This window comes from Hemiscyllium ocellatum, chromosome 42 (assembly GCF_020745735.1).
Source record: "Hemiscyllium ocellatum isolate sHemOce1 chromosome 42, sHemOce1.pat.X.cur, whole genome shotgun sequence".
Classification (NCBI taxonomy): Eukaryota; Metazoa; Chordata; class Chondrichthyes; order Orectolobiformes; family Hemiscylliidae; genus Hemiscyllium; species Hemiscyllium ocellatum.
The window spans coordinates 30,174,960-30,198,974 of NC_083442.1; the positions used below are offsets into that span (position 1 = coordinate 30,174,960).

Here is a 24,015-nt window from a genome sequence, read left to right on the forward strand (position 1 = left end):
TTCAATTTCACAACTTGTCATAGAAGTACTTGCCCAAAACCATTAAGGTGCCATTTCTTACCACTGTGAAACTGAATTCAATTCATCAGTTAGCCAATGGATTAGTGTCAGAAATGATGACCTTGAAAATTATCTAAATGCCTAAAAAATTTGGTTTGCAAGACCTTTCACTGAAAGGACAAAAATAGACAATGCAAGAAATGCTTAGCAAGCTAGCAACGAAATAAAAGGTCATTATCGTGAAATGCGAACTCCATTTCTCTCCACAGATGCTGTGCAAACTGCTAAGGATTTCCAGTACTGCTTTTATTTCGGATTTCTAATACCTAGAGCATTATACTTTCAGCGAAAGGAAGCTGTCACACTTGCCTGAACCAGCCCTGGCATAATTCTGGTTTCACACTATTTTGTTGGCATTAATGTTCCCTGAAGCAGCCTAGCAGGCTATGTAATTGTTAAAGAAATTTGGGATGAATAGTAAACTTATCCAGAACAAATAAAACACTATTATAGTGATGGAAACAAAAAAAAACCACAAGATACATTGAACCTCAAAGACGTTTCACACCAAGTTCATACTAGCCCAACTACTCGTTTTTTTAACTCACTTGTGGAACATGGGCCTTGCTGGTTGAGCCAGCATTTATTGCCTGTCCTTAGTTACCCTTCAGTAGGAGGTAATGAGTTGATATTAAAAGAGAAATTACTGGAAATACTCAGAGTAAGAGAGAGAAAGAAGGCTCATCAACCTGAAACATCACCACTGTTTTTCCCTCCATGGATGCTGTCTGACATGCTGAATGTTTCCAGCATTTTCAGCTTTTATTTCATTCAACCAGCATGTGAAGCATTGTATTTGCACTAATTATCTACCTATTTTACAGAGAAGTGAATGAAAGAGCAAGAATGGGTGCAGGCTATATCTAAATGTTCTTTGTCTTTATTCATTTATTTGAATATAATTATTTATCTGATAACACAACCTTGAACTCTGCAATCAGAGCCCTTAGCTGAGTACACCAAAGGTTCTCACGTAATTCTCTTCCCATAACTACAGAGATGGGTAATGGGGAGGTGAAAATCTATAACGACACAAGAGAGCAGCTCTCAGGAGAACACCTCAAGATCCTTCCAATTTATAAACTGTGTAAGATTTCTGTTGGTATTCTTGTGTTACAAGAAACTCTGAAATTATTCAAGGTGTAACTAGCTCTCACTATTCCCTATTTGGGCAATAAATGCGTGGGAAATCATGTCTCACAAACTTGATTGAGTTTTTTGAAGAAGTAACAAAGAAGATTGGTAAGGGCAGGGCAGTAGATGTGATCTATATGGACTTCAGTAAGGCGTTCAACAAGGTTTCCCATGGGAGACTGATTAGCAAGGTTAGATCTCATGGAAAACAGGGAGAACTAGCCATTTGGATACAGAACTGGCTCAAAGGTAGAAGACAGAGGGTGGTGGTTGAGGGTTGTTTTTCGGACTGGAGGCCTGTGACCAGTGGAGTGCCACAAGGATCGGTGCTGGGTCCTCTACTTTTTGTCATTTACATAAATGATTTGGATACGAGTATAAGAGGTACAGTTAGTAAGTTTGCAGATGACACCAAAATTGGAGGTGTAGTGGACAGCAAAGAGGGTTACCTCAGATTACAACAGGATCTGGACCATAAGGGCCAATGGGCTAAGAAGTGGCAGATGGAATTTAATTTAGATAAATGCGAGGTGCTGCAATTTGGGAAAGCAAATCTTAGCAGGACTTACACACTTAATGGTAAGGTCCTAGGGAGTGTTGCTGAACAAAGAGACCTTGGAGTGCAGGTTCATAGCTCCTTGAAAGTGGAGTCGCAGGTAGAGTCGCCTGAAGAAGGCGTTTAGTATGCTTTCCTTTATTGGTCAGAATATTGAGTACAGGAGTTGGGAGGTCATGTTGCGGCTGTACAGGACTTTGGTTAGGCCACTGTTGGAATATTGCGTGCAATTCTGGTCTCCTTCTTATGGGAAGGATGTTGTGAAACTTGAAAGGGTTCAGGAAAGATTTACAAGGATGCTGCCATGGTTGGAGGATTTGAGCTACAGGGAGAGGCTGAACAGGCTGGGGCTGTTTTTCCTGGAGCGTCGGAGGCTGAGGAGTGATCTTATAGAGGTTTACAAAATTATGAGGGGCATGGATAGGATAAATAGACAAAGTATTTTCCCTGGGGTTTGGGAGTCCAGAACTAGAGGGCATTGGTTTAGGGTGAGAGGGCAAAGATATAAAAGAGACCTAAGGGGTAACTTTTTCACGCAGAGGATGGTACGTGTATGGAATGAGCTGCCTGAGGATGTGGTGGAGGCTGGTACAATTGCAACATTTAAGAGGCATTTGGATGGATATATGAATAGGAAGGGTTTGAAGGAATATGGGCCGGGTGCTGGCAGGTGGGACTAGACTGGGTTGGGATATCTGGTCGGCATGGACGGGTTGGACTGAAGGGTGTGTTTCCATGCTGTACATCTCTATGACTCTAAATGCAAGGATTATGCCTGAAAGATTAAAATATTAGGCAATATTAGGCATCACTTACACACCTCCAGATATAACAACTCTTGCACTAGTCAGCTCTGGACGGTCACTTTTGGTCAGGTTTTGTCCAATCCACTCAGAGACCCCAGCTGCAGATGGAGGTGAAACTAATCACAAAAAAAGTGCAGGATAGAGGTGAGTTTTAAAAAGTACACAAAGCATGATATCTTTTCAGAAAAACAACTTTGTTGGAGGATAATCTGAGCAAAGCATTCAGAAAGCAATTGTTACTTATCCAAAATAAACACTGTGCACTAATGCAGCGCCTCCCATTGTAAAACATCCTGAAGTCTTCCAAAACCATATACTTCTGAACCATAGTCATTACTGTTGTGTAAGCAAGTACTTTGCCACAACAAGCCTCTTCAAGGAAAATTGGACAAATGGATACATTCTTTTATATGACAAAATTCAGAAATTAATGGGAGGCAACAACTTATTACTTTTGCCTTTACATCCTTTATACAGCAACACCATTCTCCAGGGCATAGTCCCCAAATGTAAATCATCTTGTGCCTTTGTTCAAAGTATGCTAGGGTTTCTTCTGATTGACCTCAATTTCTCAATCAAAGTCTACTTCACAAGAACTAGCCTCCATGAATGTAGCACTCTCTCAGTACTGCAGGTTGTAGACTCAGATTCTGTATTTAAATCTCAGAGTTGGGCTTGAACCCACAAACACCTAATTCAGCAGCAAAACTTGTGTCAAAATATAAAGGATGGAAGGTCAAATTAGCAGAAACTACAATTATCACCTCCCTCCAATGATGGATTTTCACCATATAAGAATGACATAGAAGCTGATATAAACTTTTGTACAGCATTTCAAATTTAACACTCTTCATAACCCTTCAACCTCATAGTGTTACTGACTATAGAAGACTAATCATACAAAGACTTAAATATTGACAAGTAAAACTAGCTGACTAATTCTATACACAGAATTATTTCCTAAAACAATACAACTCAAGATCATATAAATTTACTTTTGTGAGAATTGTGTGCTCTTCAAGCCAAGAGTATAACATTTTACTTGTTCTTAGCATCAAGAAGATTATGTCAGGGCAGAGTACAAGTTTCACTGAACACAATCATCAGATTGCCAGCTTCCAATCAATTAGTGCAAATGTTGGCTCAAGTCAATATATTTCACTTGACTGAAATCGAGCAGGTAGTTTTCTACCGAGATAAAGTATTCTAATAGTAAAGTGTGCATCATTTACCCTTTTCAGAACTTGCATTTCCTCCATTCACAGGAGCAGCTTCAAATGATGTGCCTCTTACAGAGAACACTTTGACGTCATCGTCAGATTTCACTGTGCACAAAGCATTCCCTATGAAAAGTCAAGAGTTAAGAACTGAAAAACCAATTTGACTGAAGAGAAAAGGTTCAGAATTCAAAGCACGGTTTGGAACGAGAATCCTTCAGAACTCCCAAAAACCACTAATGAATTACCGTTAACCTAAGCACACGTTTAGGGATGCATCCTCAGAAAAACTGGTTCCTCATCAAATTCAATCAAACTCCTATGCTGAATTCCAACTGATAGTTTAATAATTGATCGTACGTGGGTTCAAAATACTTTTACATGAGATTATGTAGTTAAATCAGTTTCCATCCAACTCAAAAATCAAAGCAATAGTGTCATGTGTGGTACCTACTGGGTTTAAATAGTAGTTAATAGAGTTTTAAAGTTTTTAGTCATCAGAGTTTTGAAATTGCTCCAAATTACCAGTGATAGCCTGATACATCTCTTTTTCCTTTAATTTGCCACAACTGAATTTTGTCTCGAGGCACAATACAGTGTTAGATGAATTTCTCTCGATACTCATGGGAAATATTTGTATTTGATGTAAAGATGTGCTCTTCCTGTCCAATGGAAAGATTACATTCAATCTTTAATTACTAAATAACACATTCAATTGCCTTTCCATTGATGCTTGTATTATATCAAGGAACACCTCTGCTGAAAGAAAAACAGAAATTACTGGAGAAACCTGGTGAATTCCTCCAAGAATTTCTGCTTTCGTTTCAGAGTTCCAGCATCTGCAATTTTTGCTTTAACGCGTCTACTGGTACATGCAACAAATAAAATAACAGATTTAGCACATACTGGTGGCATTCACTGGAATGATTGTGCATAGGTTTTAAATCAAAAATATCTTCAATTTTATCCTAGATATCAACTACTCAAAGTAAAATGAAAAACAGAAACATATAGCAAATCGTACAACTGAAAGCTGAAGGCACAGTCTCAGACAGCATAATCTCAAGAAAGGAGACATTCATTTAAGACAGAGGTGAAGAGGAATTTCCTCTCTGAGGGTAGTGAATCTGTGGAATTCTTCATTGCAAAAGGCTGTACAGCATGTTGATTATATTCAAGGCCGAGAATAGACAACTTTAAATCAGTAAAGGAATCAAGGATTGTGAGCAAAAGACAGGAGAGTGAGGATCAGATCAATCATGATCTTATTAAATGACAAAGCAGAAAATGCAAGCTCAATGATCTACTTCTGCTCCAATGTCTTATGATCTTATAGTATAAAACCACCCCATGAAGTGGTACTACTTTCCTTCTGGAACAGTACATTACAATGTTGCCTACGAAGCCAGGTTCAACTTTTCCAGATAGCATCAAGACCAAACATATTCCATTTATTTCTACAATCTATTACCGCCACCCTAACCACTTTCTTGGTCTGCACTCCAAACCCAATATTGCAGAATTTGCCCTGTATAAGAACAAACTGAATGGTATTGAGACTGGCTCCAAAGTAATGACAGGTACGTCAGCTTCCAAGCAATCGATTGTGCTAAGGGACTCTCTAGTCCGAGGTACAGACAGATGTTTCTGTGGCCAGCAGTGAATAATCTGAATGGTGTGTTGCTTCCCTGGTGCCAGGATCAAGGATGTCTCGGGGGCGGGGGGGGGAGAGAATGGTGGGCAGCAGGAGGTCACTGTACACATTGGAACCAACAACATAGGAAGGGAAAAGGTTGAGATTCTGAAGGTAGATTAAAGAGAGTTAGGCGGGAGTTTAAAAAGGAGGTCCTCAGGAGCAGTAATATCTGGATTACTCCCGGTGCTACAAGCTAGTGAGGACAGGAATAGGAGGATACAGCAGATGAATGCATGGCTGAGAAGTTGGTGTACGGAAGAAGAATTCACATTTTTGGATCATTGGAAGCTGTTTTGGGGTAAAAGTGACCTGTACAAGGAGGACTGATTGCACTTAAATTGGAAGGAGACTAATACACTGGCAGGGAGATTTGTTAAAGCTGCTCAGGAGGATTTAAACTAGTAAGATGGGGAAGATGTGGTGGTGGTGGTGGGGGGATGGGGGTTGGACCCAGGGATATAATGAGGAAAACTTTCAGTCTGAGACTGGTACAGTTGAGAACAAAGACGACTCAAACAGTCAGGACAGGCAGGAACAAAGCAGAGAACAAGGTAGGACTGATAAATTAAACTGCATTTATTTCAATGCAAGAGGCCTAACAGGGAAGACAGATGAACTCAGGGCACAGTTAGGAACATGGGACTGGGATATCATAGGAATTACAGAAACATGGCTCAGGGATGGACAGGACTGGCAGCTTAATGTTCCAGGATACAAATGCTACAGAAATGACAGAAACGGAGGCGAGAGAGGAGGGGGAGTGGCATTTTTGATCAGGGATAGCATTACAGCTGTACTGAGGGAAGATATTCCTGGAAATACATTCTGGGAAGTTATTTGGGTGGAAGTGAGAAATAAGAAAGAGATGATCATCTTATTGGGATTGTATTATAGACCCTCTAATAGTCTGAGGGAAACTGAGAAGAAAATTTGCAAGGAGATCTCAGTTATCTGTAAGAATAATAGGGTGGTTATGGTAGGAGATTTTAACTTTCCAAATTTAGACTGGACTGCCATAGTGTTAAGGGTTTAGATGGAGAGGATTTTGTTAAGTGTGTACAAGAAAATTTTATGATTCAGTATGTGAATGTAGCTACTAGAGAAGGTGCAAAACTTGACCTACTCTTGGGAAATAAGGCAGGGCAGGTGACTGAGGAGGAGCACTTTGGGGCCAGTGACCATAATTCTATTAGTTTTTAAATAGTGATGGAAAAGGATAGACCAGATCTAAAAGTTGAAGCTCTAAATTGGAGGAAGGCCAATTTTGACGGTATTAGGCAAGAACTCTCAAAAGCTGACTGGGGGCAGATGTTCACAGGTAAAGGGATGGCTGGAAAATGGGAAGCCTTCAGAAATGAGATAACGAGAATTCAGAGTAGGTATGTTCCTGTTAAGGTGAAGGAAAGGCTAGTAGGTATAGGAAATGCTGGATGACTAAAGAAATTGAGGTTTTGGTTAAAAAAACGAAGGAAGCGTATGTCAGATATAGATAGGATAGATTGAGTGAATCCTTAGAAGAATATAAAGGCAGTAGGAGTATACTTAAGGATATCAGGAGGGCAAAAAAGGGACATGAGATAGCTTTCGCAAATACAGTTAAGGAGAATCAAAAGGGTTTTTACAAATACATTATGGACAAAAGGGTAACTAGGAAGAGATCAGCAAGGCGGCCTTTGTGTGGAACAGCAAGAGATGGAGCAGACACAAAATGAGTATTTTGCATCAGTATTTACTGTGGAAAAGGACATGGATGATATAGAATGTAGGGAAATAGATGGTGACATCTTGCAAAATGTCCAGATTACAGAGAAAGTAGTACTGGATGTCTTGAAACGCATAACAGATTCCCAGGACCTGATCAGCTGTACTCTAGAACTCTATGGGAAGCTAGGGAAGTGATTGCTGGGCCTCTTTCTAGGAAATTTCTATCATCGATAGTCAGAGGTGAGGTGCTGGAAGACTGGAGGTTGGCTAACGTGGTGCCACTGTTTAAGAAAGATGGTAAGGACAAGCCAGAGAACTATAGACCAGTGAGCCTGACGTCAGTGGTGGATAAGTTGTTGGAGGCAATCCTGAGGGACAGGATGTACATGTATTTGGAAAGGCAAGGACTGATTAGGGATAGTCAACATGGCTTTATGCATGGGAAATCATGTCACACAAACTTGATTGAGTTTTTGAAGAAGTAACAAAGAGGATTGATGAGGCAGAGCGGTAGATGTGATCTATATGGACTTCAGTAAGCGTTCAACAAGGTTCCCCATGGGAGACTGATTAGCAAGGTTAGATCTCATGGAATACAGGGAGAACTCGCCATTTGGATACAGAACTGGCACAAAGGTAGAAGACAGAGGGTGGTGGTGAAGGGTTGTTTTTCAGACTGGAGGCCTGTGACCAGTGGAGTGCCACAAGGATTGGTGCTGGGTCCATTACATTTCATCATTTATATAAGTAATTTGAATGTGAGCATCAGAGGTATAGTTAGTAAGTTTGCTGATGACACCAAAATTGGAAATGTAGTGGACAGTGATTACAATGGGATCTTGTTCAGATGGGCCAATGGGCTGAGAAGTAGCAAATGGAATTTAATTCAGATAAATGAGAGGTGCTGCATTTTGGGAAAGCAAATCTTAGCAGGACGTATACACTTAATGGTAAGGTCCTAGGGAGTGTTGCTGAACAAAAAAACCTTGGAGTGCAGGTTCATAGCTCCATGAAAGTGGAGTTGCAAGTAGATCGAATAGTAAAGAAGGTGTTTGGTTTGCTTTTCTTTATTGGTCAGACTATTGGGTACAGGAGTTGGGAGGTCATGTTGCGGCTGTACATTGGCTAGGCCACTGTTGGAATATTGCACGCAATTCTGGTCTCCTTCCTATGGGAAAGATGTTGTGAAACTTGAAAGGATTCAGAAAAGATTTACAAGGATGTTGCCACGGTTGGAGGATTTGAGCTATAGGGAGAGGTTGAATAGGCTAGGGCTGTTTTCCCTGGAGCGTCGACGGCTGAGGGGTGACCTTATGGAGGTTTATAAAATCATGGGCATGGATAGGATAAATAGACAAAGTCTTTTCCCTGGGGTGGGAGAGTCCAGAACTAGAAGGTACAGGTTTAGTGAGAGAGGGGAAAGATATAATAGAGACCTAAAAGGCAACGTTTTCACACAGAGGGTGGTATGTGTATGGAATGCACTGCCAGAGGAAGTGGTCGAGGCTAATACAATTGCATAATTTAAAATGCATCTGGATGGGTATTTGAATAGGCAAGGTTTGGAGGGATATGGGCCGGGTGATGGCAGGTGGGACTAGATTGGGTTGGGATATCTGGTCAGCATGAATGAGTTGGACTGAAGGGTCTGTTTCCGTGCTGTACATTTCTATGACTCTGTTAACTGTCTCCCCAAATGAAGTTATTATTGAAAATATTTATTTTCCCCATCATGACATCACCCTCAACAATTCCTCTTTCTCTATCCCTTCCGAAAAGACTCAAAAACATCTTAAGGTTCAACATGACTAACATTTAATTTACATTTCACAAACTTAACTCACTCGGTCACTCACATTCAATTGCACACCAAGATCCCTAACTTTGTATTCCACAACTGGCTCTATCTTTTACAAATCCTTCCCTGACTCATCCATCACTTCTTTTAAATTTATATCCCATCTGTCTTTTTTCTAAACCTGAACTGCATGCAACAAAGCTTCTAACCTAAACTATTAATGGAACTTGTGGATGTAAGTTTGCTTGCTGCGCTGGAAGGTTCATTTTCAGATGTTTGTCACCATACCAGGTAACATCTTCAGTGAGCATCTGGATAAAACACTGCTGGTGTTTCTGCTTTCTATTTATATGTTTGGGTTCCCTTGGGTTGGTGATGTCATTTCCTGTGGTGAACTCCACCCAAGAATTCCTGAAGACCATCAAAGGCACCAAAATAGAAGAGGATGAAATAATGGTTTCCTTTGATGTAACAGCCCTGTTCACATCAATCAACATCAACCTAGCCAAGGAAACACTGACTACACTATTAGAAGAACCAAAGACACATACACTAAACACCACCAACTTGTCAAGTTAGTGGACCTATGCCTTACCACACACTTCACCTTCAACAAAAAAACCTACAGACAAACCAACGGAACACCCATGGGATCTCCAAAATCAGGATTCTTAGCAGAGACAGTAATGCAGAGACTCGAACAAACAGCTCTGCGAGGCATCCAACCCAAACTCTGGATCCGCTCGGTGGATGACATCTTTGTCATCACTAAATGAAACAAATTAGAGGAAACCTTCAAAACCATCAATAATACTCATACTGGCATAAAATTCACTAAAGAAGAGGAAAACAACAACAAACTGTCATTCCTAGATGTCTCAGTAGAGCGAACAACCAATGGGGAACTTCAAACCAGCATCTACAGGAAAACATCACGTACGGACCAAATATTGAACTACAGAAGCAATCATCCCAACATCCACAAACGAAGCTGCATTAGAACAATATTTCAACAAGCCACCACACAGTGCAGCACAGAGGAACTACGCAGAGCAGAGGAAAATCACCTATACAGTGCATTCAAAAAGAATAGGTACCCAATGATCACAGTCCCCCGATTTCTCAGCAACAAACCCAGCAACAAGCAGACAAAACACATCCAGAAACCAAAGCCACTCTCCCCTATATCAGAAATGACTGCCAGACTACTTAGACCCCTTGGCATCATAGTAGTCCATACACCCATCAACACACTAAAACAGCATCTAATGAACTTGAAAGGCCCTATACAGACAACAAGCAAAACTAATGTCATTTACAAAATACTGTGCAAGAACTGTAACAAAACACTACCTTGGACAAACAGGCAGAAAATTGGCCACAGGAATATCAACTAGCCACAAAATGACATGACCCTCTCTCACTAGTATCCTTACATACAGATAAGGAAGGACACTACTTCGAGTGGGACAACACATCCATCCTAGGACAAGCCAAACAGAGACATGCATGAGAATTCCTAGAAGCATGGCATTCCAAGCGGAACTGTATCAACAAACACATTGACTTGGACCCCATTTACCACCCCCTGAGAAAAAGAACCTGAAATGACGTCACCACATGAAATGACGTCACCACATGAAATGACGTCACCACATGAAATGACGTCACCACATGAAATGACGTCACCAACCTAAGGAAACCCAAAAATATAAATAGAAAGCAGGAAACACCAACAGTGCTTCGTCCAGAGGCTCACTGAAGATGTTACCAAGTATGGTGACGAAACGTCTGAAAATGAACCTTCAAGCTCGGCGAGCAAACCTACATCAGAACCTCAACCTGAGCTACAAATCTTCTCAAAACTTGCTATCAGTGGAACTACTTCAGCTTTTACAGAGCATTTCAATACTTATTTCAAAACTATTCTATCTTGCTTCTTTCTCCTCCATTCAAACTCTAGAAAACCCATCTGTTCCAACTCACCTTCAGTTCCACCTCCTAAGATCCAAGTATCTGATCCAATGTCTAAATGTTTCTCTCCATGTATTCTGGATCAGGAGGTGTCATTGCATTCAGGTTGACAATGATAACTAATGCAAATGAAGTATGAACTATATCAGCCTAGTTTTGGTAGTGCAACTGCTTCCATGTTCTCATACCAGGGCATTGCTATAATCTAAAGATAAAGATGGAAGTTGCAGATGGAAGGAATGAGGCAATAACCTCAAGTGGATGCGTTTTTTAGATTCCCTCCAGTATGGAAACAGGCCTGCGGCCCAACAAGCCAACACCAACCCTCCAAAGAGTAACCCACCCAGACCCATTTCACCAACCCTATATTTACCCCTGACCAATGCACCTAACACTATGGGCAATTTAGCATGGCTAATTCACCTGACCTGCACATCTTTAGATTGTGGGAGGAAACAGGAATACCCGGAGGAAACACAGACACGGGGAGAATGTGCAAGCTCCACACACTGTCGCCCGAGGCGGGAATTGAACCCAGGTCGCAGCAGTGTTAACTACTGAGCCACTGTGCTGCCCATACTTCTTTGGTAACATGCCAGGTTCCTTTCTATATTGCACAAGAGCACGTCAAAAATACGTTAGATTTTACATTCAGTAAAAAGACACAATGAGTAACTATAAATCACTTATAACCTGAAAGTCTCACTTCAGCAAAAGAGTTCATCTTGTACCAACCTGCATAGATAGTTCTGACAAATGTATCTGGGGTTTTAATTTCAGTGATATCAGAGATGGCAGCGACATCAAGTTTAGCAGCTATTCGAGGTATAACGTTCTAAAAAGAAAAGGAAAGGTTGTAAATAAACATTCCAGAATAAAGTATGCTCATCAAACATGTGATATTTTCCTTTTAAGATATTAAACTGAACATATTTTGATGCATTTCTTACAAGGAAACACTATATGGAAAATCTTAGCACAACAACTGTTGGGGCAGGGAACTATCATCCAATTCCACTTTACATCTATGGGCAGCATGCTGCCTTCAACGAGTACCAGTAAAAATTAGTTGGTGATTTGATTTCTGTTAATGAGATCTTACTGCGTGCAAAATAGCTGCTGTCATGACCCATATATAATTCCTAAAGAAGGGTTACACCCAAAATGTCGACTTCTGCACCTTCTGATGCTGCCTGGCTTGCTGTGTGCTTCCAGCCTCCTGCCTGTCATGGCCCATATAACAACACTCAAGACCTTCTCTTCTCTGCTTAATGGTTTTGGGTTGATTATAACTGGTTAATAAACTTTAAAAATGAAGCTATTAACTGATTGCTTTTACATGAAATGAGTGTTCTTTGAAGTAATACAGTGCTGCTCTTATACTGGGTCTCAACACAAATGTTGGTGCATTTTTGTTTACACTTACTAATTCTTCATAGCTTGCACTTCATTTTGTTCTTGATGCCCACAAATGCTTTGTTTTTAAATAAAAATGCAATCTCAGTTTATCGCCACTTTCTATGTTACATTATAAATGTTACATGGCAAACCTGGGCACAAAGTAATTTTCAAGTGGGAAAGGGGCAGTTAATTAGGATATTGCCAGGAAACACAGAAAATGATGAAATGCATCTAGGGAAAAGAGCAGAACTAATTCAATAAAATACAACTTATGAAACATAATGCACTGTGTAATGCATTGTAATTCAATTGGAATGCCATTAAGCCAGTAAATTGACAGCTCCAAGACAAGATGAAATATTGCAGGAAAATGTTGTAGGAAGTGTTATAGCAATTCAAGTGGCTCAGTTAAAGAGTTAGAGAACTTGGTGAACCATGTGCATCATTAAACTATTCTGTGTATGAGCAAATGTGAGCTTTCCTTTTCTGTAAATATCGGTCAGATCAGAAGTTAAAGTAATTGACAAAAAGATTAGAGAGGAATTTAGAAAGGTCTTCACCCAGAAGGTGCAAATAATTTGGAACACTCCTCCTGAAATGGTGATATAGAGGCAGAATCCTCATTACATTTTTTAAGATGTATTTTGATATTCATTGGAAGTGCAGCACCTATGAGATGATGGTCCAGGAAGGTAGGTTAGGCTGAATACTCCTTTTCAACCGACACTGATATACACATAGATTGAATGGCCTCCATCTGTACCATACATTTATAACATTTGATTCTATGTTAAAATCAAAAGCCAATAGTACAAGAAGGCAATCTAGTCCTTCACAGGGATACTAACACTTTTATTCAAATCAATGCCACTCCCCTGCAGCTATTTTTCCCCACAGCTCTATTTCCCTTTCAAGTGTTTATCCAATTCAATTTTGAATGCTACGAATGGACCTGTTTTCTTCCAGAACACAGGCAAGCTGGTTACCTGGCGCTGTATAATCCAATTTTATGGGCTTTAAACCTACTTAACACAGCAGTGAATACCTGATTTGGGAGGTTCAAATTTTTGGCATATAACCTTCAAGATATAAATTGAGAAGCAAGTCAAATAAGAAAATATTTTCAGGAAATAGATTAGCTTGCATTTATTCTGTGGAAAATATTTTCAGTTACTCAAACTGATCTTAGTTAAATGTTAAAATCACATGTAAATATATAGGTGCACGCATGACAATAAGCACAAACATATTATTTCAATCTTATTAAATAATCAAATTTAAGCAGTAAGTGCCAGGATCTTGTCATCTCTAATGATGCATAATTCCAATCTTATTTTATTGTGGAATCTTTAAGACAGTCATTGGCCTTTTCTTGTTCCTAGACTGAACTAGTTAAAGATAGCAAATTGTTGAGTTATGCAGGTTATCACATCTGATCTGCAATCTCAGCTAAGTTTGTTGATTGCAGGACTCTGCTAGTTTAGTTGGAGTGCTGCATTTGTTTTCAGCAATCATGGTTTAGGATGAAAGGAAGAGGAAAAATGTGTCATTGGATACTTTAAATATGAAAATAGGAACAGATTATTGGTTGAATATATCAGAATTCATCAGTAAATAACCCATCACTTTCAACATTCAACATGTGGAATAATCTGTCACCCTGTAAAAATAACTAGCTTAAACTCATTGTTCAAAAATGCATGGAACTCTGAAGCAATTATCCAATTTACACAGTGGGGGGAGTCTGCTCAGGAGTATATGATGGCACTTTACATGAAAGGTCATGAGAAGTAGTCAAATTTCATAAGCCTTCTAGAGTTTCAAAACAACTAAACAATATATATTTTAAGGCCGACAAATCAGCATTCAACATTACAAAGAGCAAATCTGCTGATAAGTAGAGTTTTTTTTATTTATATTTCAGAAAGAGTATTTCTCCTAATATGATGAAGAGTAAACTAATTTATTCCCAAAGCAAAATTTTGTTGAAAGTACATCTTGTATGTGCACCAGTGTGGGATGATCCCTTGAAACGAAGATCATAGAATCATGGAACCCCTACAGTGTGCAAGCAGGCCATTTGGCCCAACAGTTCCACACCACCCCTCCAAAGTGCACCTCACCCTATCTTAGTAAGCTTGCATTTCCCATGGCTAATCCATCTAGTCTGCGCATCCCTGGACACTATGGGCAATTTTAGCCTGGCCAATCCACCTAATCTGCACACCTTTGAACTGTAGTAGGAGATCAAAGCACCTGGAGGAATCCCATGCAGATACAGGGAAAATATGTAAAGTTTGCACAGTCAATTCCCGAGGCTGGAATTGAACCGGGTTCCCTGGCACAATGAGGCAGCCGTGCTGACCACTGAGCCACCATGCCTATGGTGCTTATTCACATGGAGTCTTTGAACATGGGAGAATGTTTTGCACCACAGCTGCCAGAGTTCTGGCCAACAGGAAACCGCTCTTACCACCAGCCTTTGGTGTATGATAAGGTTTTACAGATTGATAATCGACCTGTTGGGTCACACTATGACAAACCCTCCACTGTCATGATGATATTTGAACACAGAGTCTCAGGCCAGAGGGTAGACTATCACCTACCCATGCACCACAAAGCTCCTTGCACATTTATTGTGTTTTGCTGACAAGTCAGCTTCAATTGAAATTCCAAGTAACATGCAATGCTTTTCGAAGAACTGCCTGATGTCTCACTCAGCATGTGATCAGAATGTGGAACTTGCTACCACATGGGAGTAGTTGGGTAATAAATAGAATAGACAAATTTAAGGAAAAATCAAAGCAGGTACATGAAACAAAGAAGATCACAGGCTAGGCTGACAGGATTAGGTAAAGAAGGGTGGTAGGTAGTGTGTGAGAATAAACTCCAGCATTGGCCTTCTGGACCAGATGGGCAAAAGGACTACAGATGCTAGAGATTAGAATCAAGATTAGAGTGGTGCTGGAAATACACAGCAGGTCAGGCAGCATCCGAGGAGCAGGAAAATCGACGTTTCAAGCAGGAGCCCTTCATCAGGAATCTGTTGACTCCTGATGAAGGGCTCCTGCCAAAAACGTCAATTTTCCTGCTCCTCAGATGCTGCCTGAACTGCAGAGGATTTCCAGCACCACTCTAATCTTGACTTCTGGACCAAACAGCCTATCTTGATAAGCCCTTTGTAATGTCTTGCCAATAGTACTTTCCTCACCTTTCCAAAGGCAGAAGCCCCTGCACATATATGTGTGAATTTAAATTCCTTATGTGCAGCAAGCACCAGCGGTGTCAGCTCCTCTGTCAATGACACAGAAAGCAGAATATTAAAAACACAAATAAGCATATAGCAAAAAGTATGAAAAAAATAAGTATTTGGAATTCATATCAAGTAAAGCAAGAAATGTACACTTTGACAAAAATGGACCCTAACAGATGCCTATATACATCTTCAGTAACATAGTCATCTTCTATTCATTTGGCTTCCACCCTTTCCTCAACTATTGTTGTACAACATTCACATTTCTTGCTTGTGGCAGACAGATTTGTTACCATCTAAATACTTAAATGTGCAGTACATGTTAACACCAGGTTATTCATTGTATGTTATGTCTTCAGGTCATCTATAGCTTTTCTATATACATACTAGAAGTGATGGCAAACTGTTTAGTCTTGGTTGCCTGCCTGAGAGCCAAGGCAAAGGTGCAGCAAATCCATTCAGATTTGCTTTATGCTAAAGATACAGCAACCAATGTTTCACACCAGCAGCAGGAAATGAACATATTCACTCACAGCTGCAAAGAGTTTGGCTTGACCATCAGCACTAGGAAGACTGAAAGGTTCTTGTAGCATAATGGTAATGTCCCTAATGTCCCTACCTCTAAGCTGGGAGACCTAGGTTCAAGTCCCATCAGCTCCAGAGTGGTGAAATAACATCTCTGAACATATTTTTTAATAGGTATTTTTATTGAAAAAAAAGGAAATTTTTGAACTTTTGTTTACAAAATTACAAAGTATTACAAACAAGTATAAACACTAATATAGAATTACAAATATATATTAAAAAGAAATAAATAATTGTGAGAAGATTTGTAGCTCGGGTGCTCGTTGTTGTGGTTCTGTTCGCCGAGCCAGGAATTTGTATTGTAGACGTTTCATCCCCTGTCTAGGTGACAGCGCTCAGTGCTTAGGAGCCTCCTGTGAAGCGCTTCTGTGATCTTTCCTCCGGAGCACTGAGGATGGCACCTAGACGGGGGACGAAACGTCTGCAACACAAATTCCCGGCTCGGCAAACAGAACCACAACAGAAATAAATAATAACCAAAACACAAAAAAAGGGGAAAAAAACCCAACTACTAATCTATCCTACAAACAACCAAATCATAAAATAGGATATCATACATTACTAGCGAAAAATAACAGAATAATTAAATACACACTCAAAATGAATTAACATCAAGTCATAATAAAACCCGTCTTTATACGGGATTCCTCCCCTCGGAGGCCCCCGGACCAGCCAGAACCACTACCACAGCCAGACAAAAGCCCTTGACAATATGGCCGAAATATCTGTGTCGATATATTTCAAAAAGGGCTGCCATATTTTATAGAATAATTCAGTTTTTTGGTGCACCATATTTGTGAGGAGGTCAGGGAGGATATGTTCCATGATTATTAACCTGTGCCTATTCGAAAGTCTTGAAGGATCCTCAGCTACCCAATTCACTAAGATATTTTTTCTTGCACAAACAGAGAGAATGGAAAATAGTTTCCTCCTGTGCACATCCAGGGAGGGAAGATTTGAAAAGCCTAGGAGAAGAGATACTGGATCCAATCTAATCTGCGTTCCCAAGATTTCTGTCAGAGCATTCGCTCCTCTATCCCAGTATCTACGGATCTTGTGACATGTCCATAAACAGTGCTTGAGAGTGCCCACTTCTATTTTGCATTTAGGACACATTGGGGATGTTCCTACCCTAAATTTTACAAGTTTTTCAGGTGCTATATGGGCCCTATGGAGTACCTTTAATTGAATAGCTCGTGTTCTATTACAAATAGAGATCTTTCTGGCGTTTTCCCAGATATCCTCCCACATTTCAAGAGGGATTTCTAACCCCAATTCCTGGTTCCATGTTTTAAACAGTTGCTCCATGTTTTTCGATACCTCGTTATATAATGAGTGATAAAGAGTACTGACCAAAAGTGGACCCATTGGCCATAGCACTCTTCTCTCCCTATCCGATTTGTAGGGACAGTCTAATAATGTGGTCTTCTTCATGCGTATATAATCTCGTATTTGGAAATACCGAAAAAAGGGTCTCCATTAGGCAGTCCAAACTTTTGGTGCAACTGCTCAAAAGACATCATAACCTCCCCATCAAACAGGTGCCCTAAGCAAGAGATACCTCTGGACCTCCAGGTTTTAAATGTCTGTCAGCCCTGGCTGAAAGCCGATGGTCCCACTATAGGAGTATAAGGAGAGGTTTTTTTGTAGGTTACCTCATCTTGCGGCATTATCCTCCAGGCTTTAATTGTATTTAATACAATAAGGTTTTTGCAATAGTCCATAATAGCTCTCATCTTATCTAAAAATTAAAGATTGATATGGGGACACCTTGCTTGGGAGGTCTCAATGTCGAACCAAATTGACTGTGGGTCACAAAAGACCCAATCAGCTACATAGCATAATAAAGAACTCAACTGATACCTCCTAGAGTCTGGAAAATCCAATCCTTGTAGAAGCTTGTGGAAGCTGCAGCTTTTTTAATTTGATAAGGTGCCATCTATGATTCCAAATAAAGGAACCAAGTCAGCCGTGTAGTTTACATAATGCCAATCTCAGCAACATCAAAGCGAGCACTCTCATAGGATACAGGAGAAGAGGCAGAATATTCATTTTAACTAGAGCTACTCTGCCTAATCAGAATACTGAGAGATCTCCCCAGCGTTGAAGATCCTGCCTTATTTTCTCTAGTAGGTGCACAAAATTGGCTTTATACAGCTGACCAAATACTGGAGGGATAAAAATACCTAAGTATAGAAACCCCTCCGATGACCACCAAAAGGGAAAGCAAGATCCGTCCAATAAAGTGGATACACTAGCGAGACCACTCAACGGCATGGCCTCCGATTTCACAAAATTGATTTTATAGCCTGAGAACATACTAAATAGATTGATTACTTGAATTAAGCAGGGCACAGATATCAAAGGATTACTTGAGAAAAGGAGGACATCATCTGCATAGAGAGTGATTTTATGTTTACCTGAACCAACCCTCAGAGCCACTATGCACAATTCGGTTCGTATAGCTTCCGCCAGTGGTTTGATTATTAGCGTGAATAATAACGGTGAGACAGGACATCCCTGACGACAGCCCCTACCCACACTGAAGCTATCCGAACCCAAACCACTGGTAAAAAGTGAGGACTGCAGATGCTGGAGATCAGAGCTGAAAATGTGTTGCTGGTTAAAGCGCAGCAGGTCAGGCAGCATCCAAGGAACAGGAAATTCAACGTTTCGGGCAAAAGTCCTTCATCAGGAATGAGGAAAATGTGTCCAGCAGGCTAAGATAAAAGGTAGGGAGGAGCGATGGAGATGTGATAGGTGGAAGGAAGTGAGGGTGATAGGCTGGAGTGGGGTGGGGGCGGAGAGGTCAGGAAGAAAATTGCAGGTTAGGAGGGCGGTGCTGAGTTCGAGGGAATCGACTGAGACAAGGTGGGGGGAGGGGAAATGAGGAAACTGGAGAAATCTGAGTTCATCCCTTGTGGTTGGAGGGTTCCCAGGCAGACGATGAGGCGCTCTTCCTCCAACCGTCATGTTGTTATGTTCTGGCGATGGAGGAGTCCAAGGACCTGCATGTCCTTGGTGGAGTGGGAGGGATAGTTAAAGTGTTGAGCCACGGGGTGGTTGGATTGGTTGGTCCGAGCGTCCCAGTGGTGTTCTCTGAAGCGTTCCGCAAGTAGGCGGCCCGTCTCCCCAATATAGAGGAGGCCACATCGGGTGCAGCGGATGCAACAGATGATGTGTGTGGAGGTGCAGGTGAATTTGTGGCGGATATGGAAGGATCCCTTGGTGCCTTGGAGAGAGGTGAGGGAGGAGGTGTGAGCGCAAGTTTTGCATTTCCTGCGGTTGCAGGGGAAGGTGCTGGAGGTTGGGTTGGTGGGGGGGTTTGGACCTGACGAGGAAGTCACGAAGGGAGTGGTCTTTGCAGAATGCTGATAGGGGAGGGGAGGGAAATATATCCATGGTGGAGGGGTCCGTTTGGAGGTGGCGGAAATGATGGTAGATGATACGCTGTATACGGAGGTTGGTGGGGTGGTAGGTGAGAACCAGTGGGTTTCTGTCCTGGTGGCGGTTGGAGGGGCGGGGCTCAAGGGCAGAGGAGCGGGAAGTGGAGGAGATGCGGTGGAGGGCATCGTCGATCACGTCTGGGGGGAATCTCCGGTCTTTGAAGAAGGAGGCCATCTGGGTTGTTCGGTATTGGAACTGGTCCTCCTGGGAGCAGATGCGGCGGAGACGAAGGAATTGGGAATATGGGATGGCGTTTTTACAGGGAGCAGGGTGGGAGGAGGTGTAGTATAGGTAGCTGTGGGAGTCGGTCGGTTTATAGTAGATGTCTGTGCTGACTCAGTTCCCCGAGATAGAAATGGAAAGGTCTAGGAAGGGGAGGGAGGAGTCTGAGACAGTCCAGGTGAATTTGAGGTCGGGATGGAAGGTGTTAGTAAAGTTGATGAACTGTGGGAGCACGAGGCAGCGCCAATACAGTCATCAATGTAGCAGAGGAAAAGGTGGGGGGTGGTGCCAGTGTAGTTGCGGAAGATGGACTGTTCCACATATCCGACGAAGAGGCACGCATAGCTGGGGCCCATGCAGGTGCCCATGGCAACTCCTTTAGTTTGGAGGAAGTGGGAGGATTGGAAAGAGAAGTTGTTCAGGGTGAGGATCAGTTCAGTCAGTCGAAGGAGGGTGTCGGTGGAAGGGTACTGGTTGGTGCGGCGAGAAAGGAAGAAGCAGAGGGCTTTGAGTCCTTCGTGATGGGGGATGGAGGTGTACAGGGACTGGATGTCCATCGTGAAGATAAGGCTTTGGGGACCGGGGAAGCGAAAATCATGGAGGAGGTGGAGGGCGTGGGTGGTGTCCCGAACGTAGGTGGGGAGTTCTTGGACTAAGAGGGACAGAACCGTGTCGAGGTATGCGAAGATGAGTTATGTAGGGCAGGAGCAGGCTGAGACAATGGGTCAGCCGGGGCAGTCAGGTTTGTGGATTTTGGGCAGGAGGTAGAAACGGGCGGTGCGGGGTTGTGGGACTATGAGGTTGGAGGCGGTGGATGGGAGATCCCCTGAGGTGATGAGGTTATGGATGGTCTCGGAGATGATGGTTTGGTGGTGGGAGGTGGGGTCATGGTCAAGGGCGCAATAGGAGGAGGCGTCCGCGAGCTGGCGTTTGGCCTCAGCGGTATAAAGGTCGGTGCGCCAAACTACTACCGCGCCTCCCTTGTCTGCCGGTTTGATGGTGAGGTTGGGGTTGGAGCGGAGGGAGTGGAGGGCTGCACGTTCTGAGGGTGAGAGGTTGGAGTGGGTAAGAGGGGTGGACAGATTGAGTCGGTTAATGTCGCGGCGGCAGTTGGCTATAAATAGATCGAGGGCGGTAAGAGGCCAGCACGGGGTGTCCAGGTGGATGGGGCGTGTTGGAGGCGGGAGAAGGGGTCGTCAGAGGGTGGGCAGGAGTCTTGGTTGTAAAAGTAGGCACGGAGGCAAAGGCGGCGGAAGAATTGTTCAATATCTCGCCGCGTGTTGAACTCATTAATCCGAGGGCATAGGGGAATGAAGGTGAGGCCTCTGCTGAGGACTGATCTTTCATCCTCAGAGAGGGGGAGGTCTGGAGGGATGGTGAAGATCCGGCAGGGCTGGGAGCTAGGACCTGGTGTGGGACTTTAAGCTGGGAGAGGGGGCGGGGTTAAGGGCAGGGGCGGGGGCGGAGATCGACGTAGGGACGGGGTTAGACGTGATAACGAAGCTCGGTGTGGGGGCGGGGTCAAACGTGGTGACGGAAGTCGGCATGGGGGCGGGGTTACGCGTGGTGACGAAAGTCGGCGTGGGGCGGGGTTACGCGTGGTGACGAAAGTCGGCGTGGGGGTGGGGTTACGTGTGGTGACGAAAGTCGGCGTGGGGGCGGAGACACCTGAGGCGTTATGGTCATGCAGGTTAGTGATGTCACTGGGGGCGGAAGTGGCTGCGGCGACGGCAACCGAAGGGGCGGCAACGGTTGTGGCGACGAAAAAACCATTGTCATTCCCGATAGCCGCGGGGGTCGCGAATCCATCGGCGATCTTCCTGGCGATCGTGGAAGCGGTTGTCTGCGGAGGCTGCGAGGTCGGTAGGGGCGGAAGTGACGTCACGGTCGTCGTCGGCCGTTGGTGTCGCGGGCGCTGTAGCGGCCGTGTGTGTAATGGCATCCGACAGATTACAGAGGCTGATGGAAGTTTCTGGAACAGTTGAGGAACCACGAGTGTGGGGGTAAGTACATGAAAGTTTTCGGTACTTACTGTCTTTAATTTCTGATATGGCTAGGAAGAACTGTTTGTTTAGTGTATGGATTCTTCTGTAGATGAGGAACAGTAGAGGTCCTTTGCAAGTTTGTGAGAGTGTTGTCCTGAGCTGGGGTAGGGCTGATTGCAGGGAATGTAGGTAGCGACGCATGGCTGCAAGGGTGGAGCGGAGGATCCGGAGGGAGGTCTGTTGCTGGAGGCTTCGGATTTGTTGTAGGTACAGGTTGTCCTGGTTGGGCCCAAATTTTGTTGGTTGGAATGTAGTCCGGAGTCCGTGCGGGATCAGTCGGTTCCGTAGGCAGGTGCTGAGGAAGGAGATGTGGCTGTGGTAGCGAGTCTGTTTGAGAACATGGCTGAAGAGCTTCTGTGCAGAGGAGATGACCTGAGGGGTGTAGTGAGAGAGAGACTCACTGAAATTCTTGTAGAGAGAGGAAGAGAGCTTCTTCAAGAAAGACATCCTTGCAAGAGGATTCGCAGTAGGTTAAAATCTTCGAGTAAAAAGTGAGGTCTGCAGATGCTGGAGATCAGAGCTGAAAATGTGTTGCTGGTTAAAGCGCAGCAGGTCAGGCAGCATCCAAGGAGCAGGAAATTCGACGTTTCGGGCAAAAGCCCTTCATCAGGAATGAGGAAAATGTGTCCAGCAGGCTAAGATAAAAGGTAGGGAGGAGGGACTTGGGGGAGGGGCGATGGAGATGTGATAGGTGGAAGGAGGTCAAGGTGAGGGTGATAGGCCGGAGTGGGGTGGGGGCGGAGAGGTCAGGAAGAAAATTGCAGGTTAGGTAGGCGGTGCTGAGTTTGAGGGAATCGACTGAGACAAGGTGGGGGGAGGGGAAATGAGGAAACTGGAGAAATCTTACATGGCTGCCCAAATCATTGTATAATATAGACCCATTTAGAAAATACCTCTCCGACACCAAACCTTTCCAGTGCGTGAAGAAGGTATGACCATTTTATCCGATCAAATGCCTTCTCTGCATCCAGAGAGACAACTATCCCCTGTATTCTTTCCTGTTGACAGGCTTGTATCATATTTAAGACCCTTCTACTATTGTTAGCTGATCTACGGCCCTTGGTAAACTCCGTCTGGTCCTCCTTTATGATATATGGTAAGACTCTCTCCAATCTTAATGCTAACGCTTTAGAAAGGATTTTGAAATCCACATTTAGCAAGGGCATTGGTCTATATGATGAGCAATCTTCTGGGGCCTTTCCTTTTTTAAGAATGAGAGAAATATTTGCTTCTCTCCACGCAGGCGGGTGGTAGCCCTGACTATGTGAGTAATTGTACATGCCAAAAGTGTACCAGCCAGTTCCCCTATAAATCTTTTATAAAATTCAACTTGGAATCAGTCTGGTCCAGGTGCTTTGCCACTCTGAAGCTGTCTAATTGCGTCGAGTACTTCCTGGGTTGTCAGGGGGGCATTCAGGATCAACACCTGCTCCGAGGTTAAATCCAGAAAGGCCACGTTTTTAAAGAAGGACTCCATCTTCTTAGTTCTATCCTCACAGTCCTGCAATTTATACAATTCAAAATAGAACTTTCTAAAGGTTGTATTGATTCTATTACAATCACAAGTCAGAGTACCAGCACTTTCCCTAATGGATGTGATAACTTGAGGAGCCTCTTTTTTCCTAGCAAGATATGCTAGGTATCCACCATGCTTGTCACCATATTCATATAGTCTTTGCTTTACAAATAATATTTCTCTCTTTGCTGTTTGAGTAAGTGCGGTGTTCAAGGCTGTCCTAAGGGCTGTGGATCCTTTGTAGCTTAATAATAGAGGGCCTATCAATATACGCTGTCTCAGCTGCCTTCAAGCGAGCCTCGAGCAGGCGCTGTTGTTCTCCCTTTCGTCTTTTCTGGGTCACAGAATATGAGATGATCAAACCTCGCGCATAAGCCTTAATGGTCTCCCACATTGTCGATGGGTTACTGGCCATAGTGCTCTTCCAGCACCACTAATCCAGAATCTGGTTTCCAGCATCTGCAGTCATTGTTTTTACCTTACTGGCCATACCTGAATTAATTTCCAAAAAGGTTTTGAATTCCTGAGAAAAATATTTTATAAAGTTGCTATCCTTCATTAAGAAAGAATCCGTACGCCAATGTCGGGGGCCTGTCCCATC

General features: G+C 42.9%; 1 protein-coding gene across 1 annotated transcript in view; it reads right to left on the minus strand.

Annotated features, from left to right (window-relative positions):
• etfa (electron transfer flavoprotein subunit alpha) overlaps positions 1-24,015 on the minus strand; it is a 77,456-nt gene that overhangs the window by 36,654 nt on the left and 16,787 nt on the right. The window contains exons 4-7 of the mRNA XM_060853720.1: positions 15,558-15,640; positions 11,681-11,780; positions 3,789-3,899; positions 2,571-2,672 (exon numbers count right to left, since the gene is read on the minus strand). Coding sequence (XP_060709703.1) covers positions 2,571-2,672; positions 3,789-3,899; positions 11,681-11,780; positions 15,558-15,640 — 396 coding nt within the window. The remainder of the gene's footprint in view (positions 1-2,570; positions 2,673-3,788; positions 3,900-11,680; positions 11,781-15,557; positions 15,641-24,015) is intronic.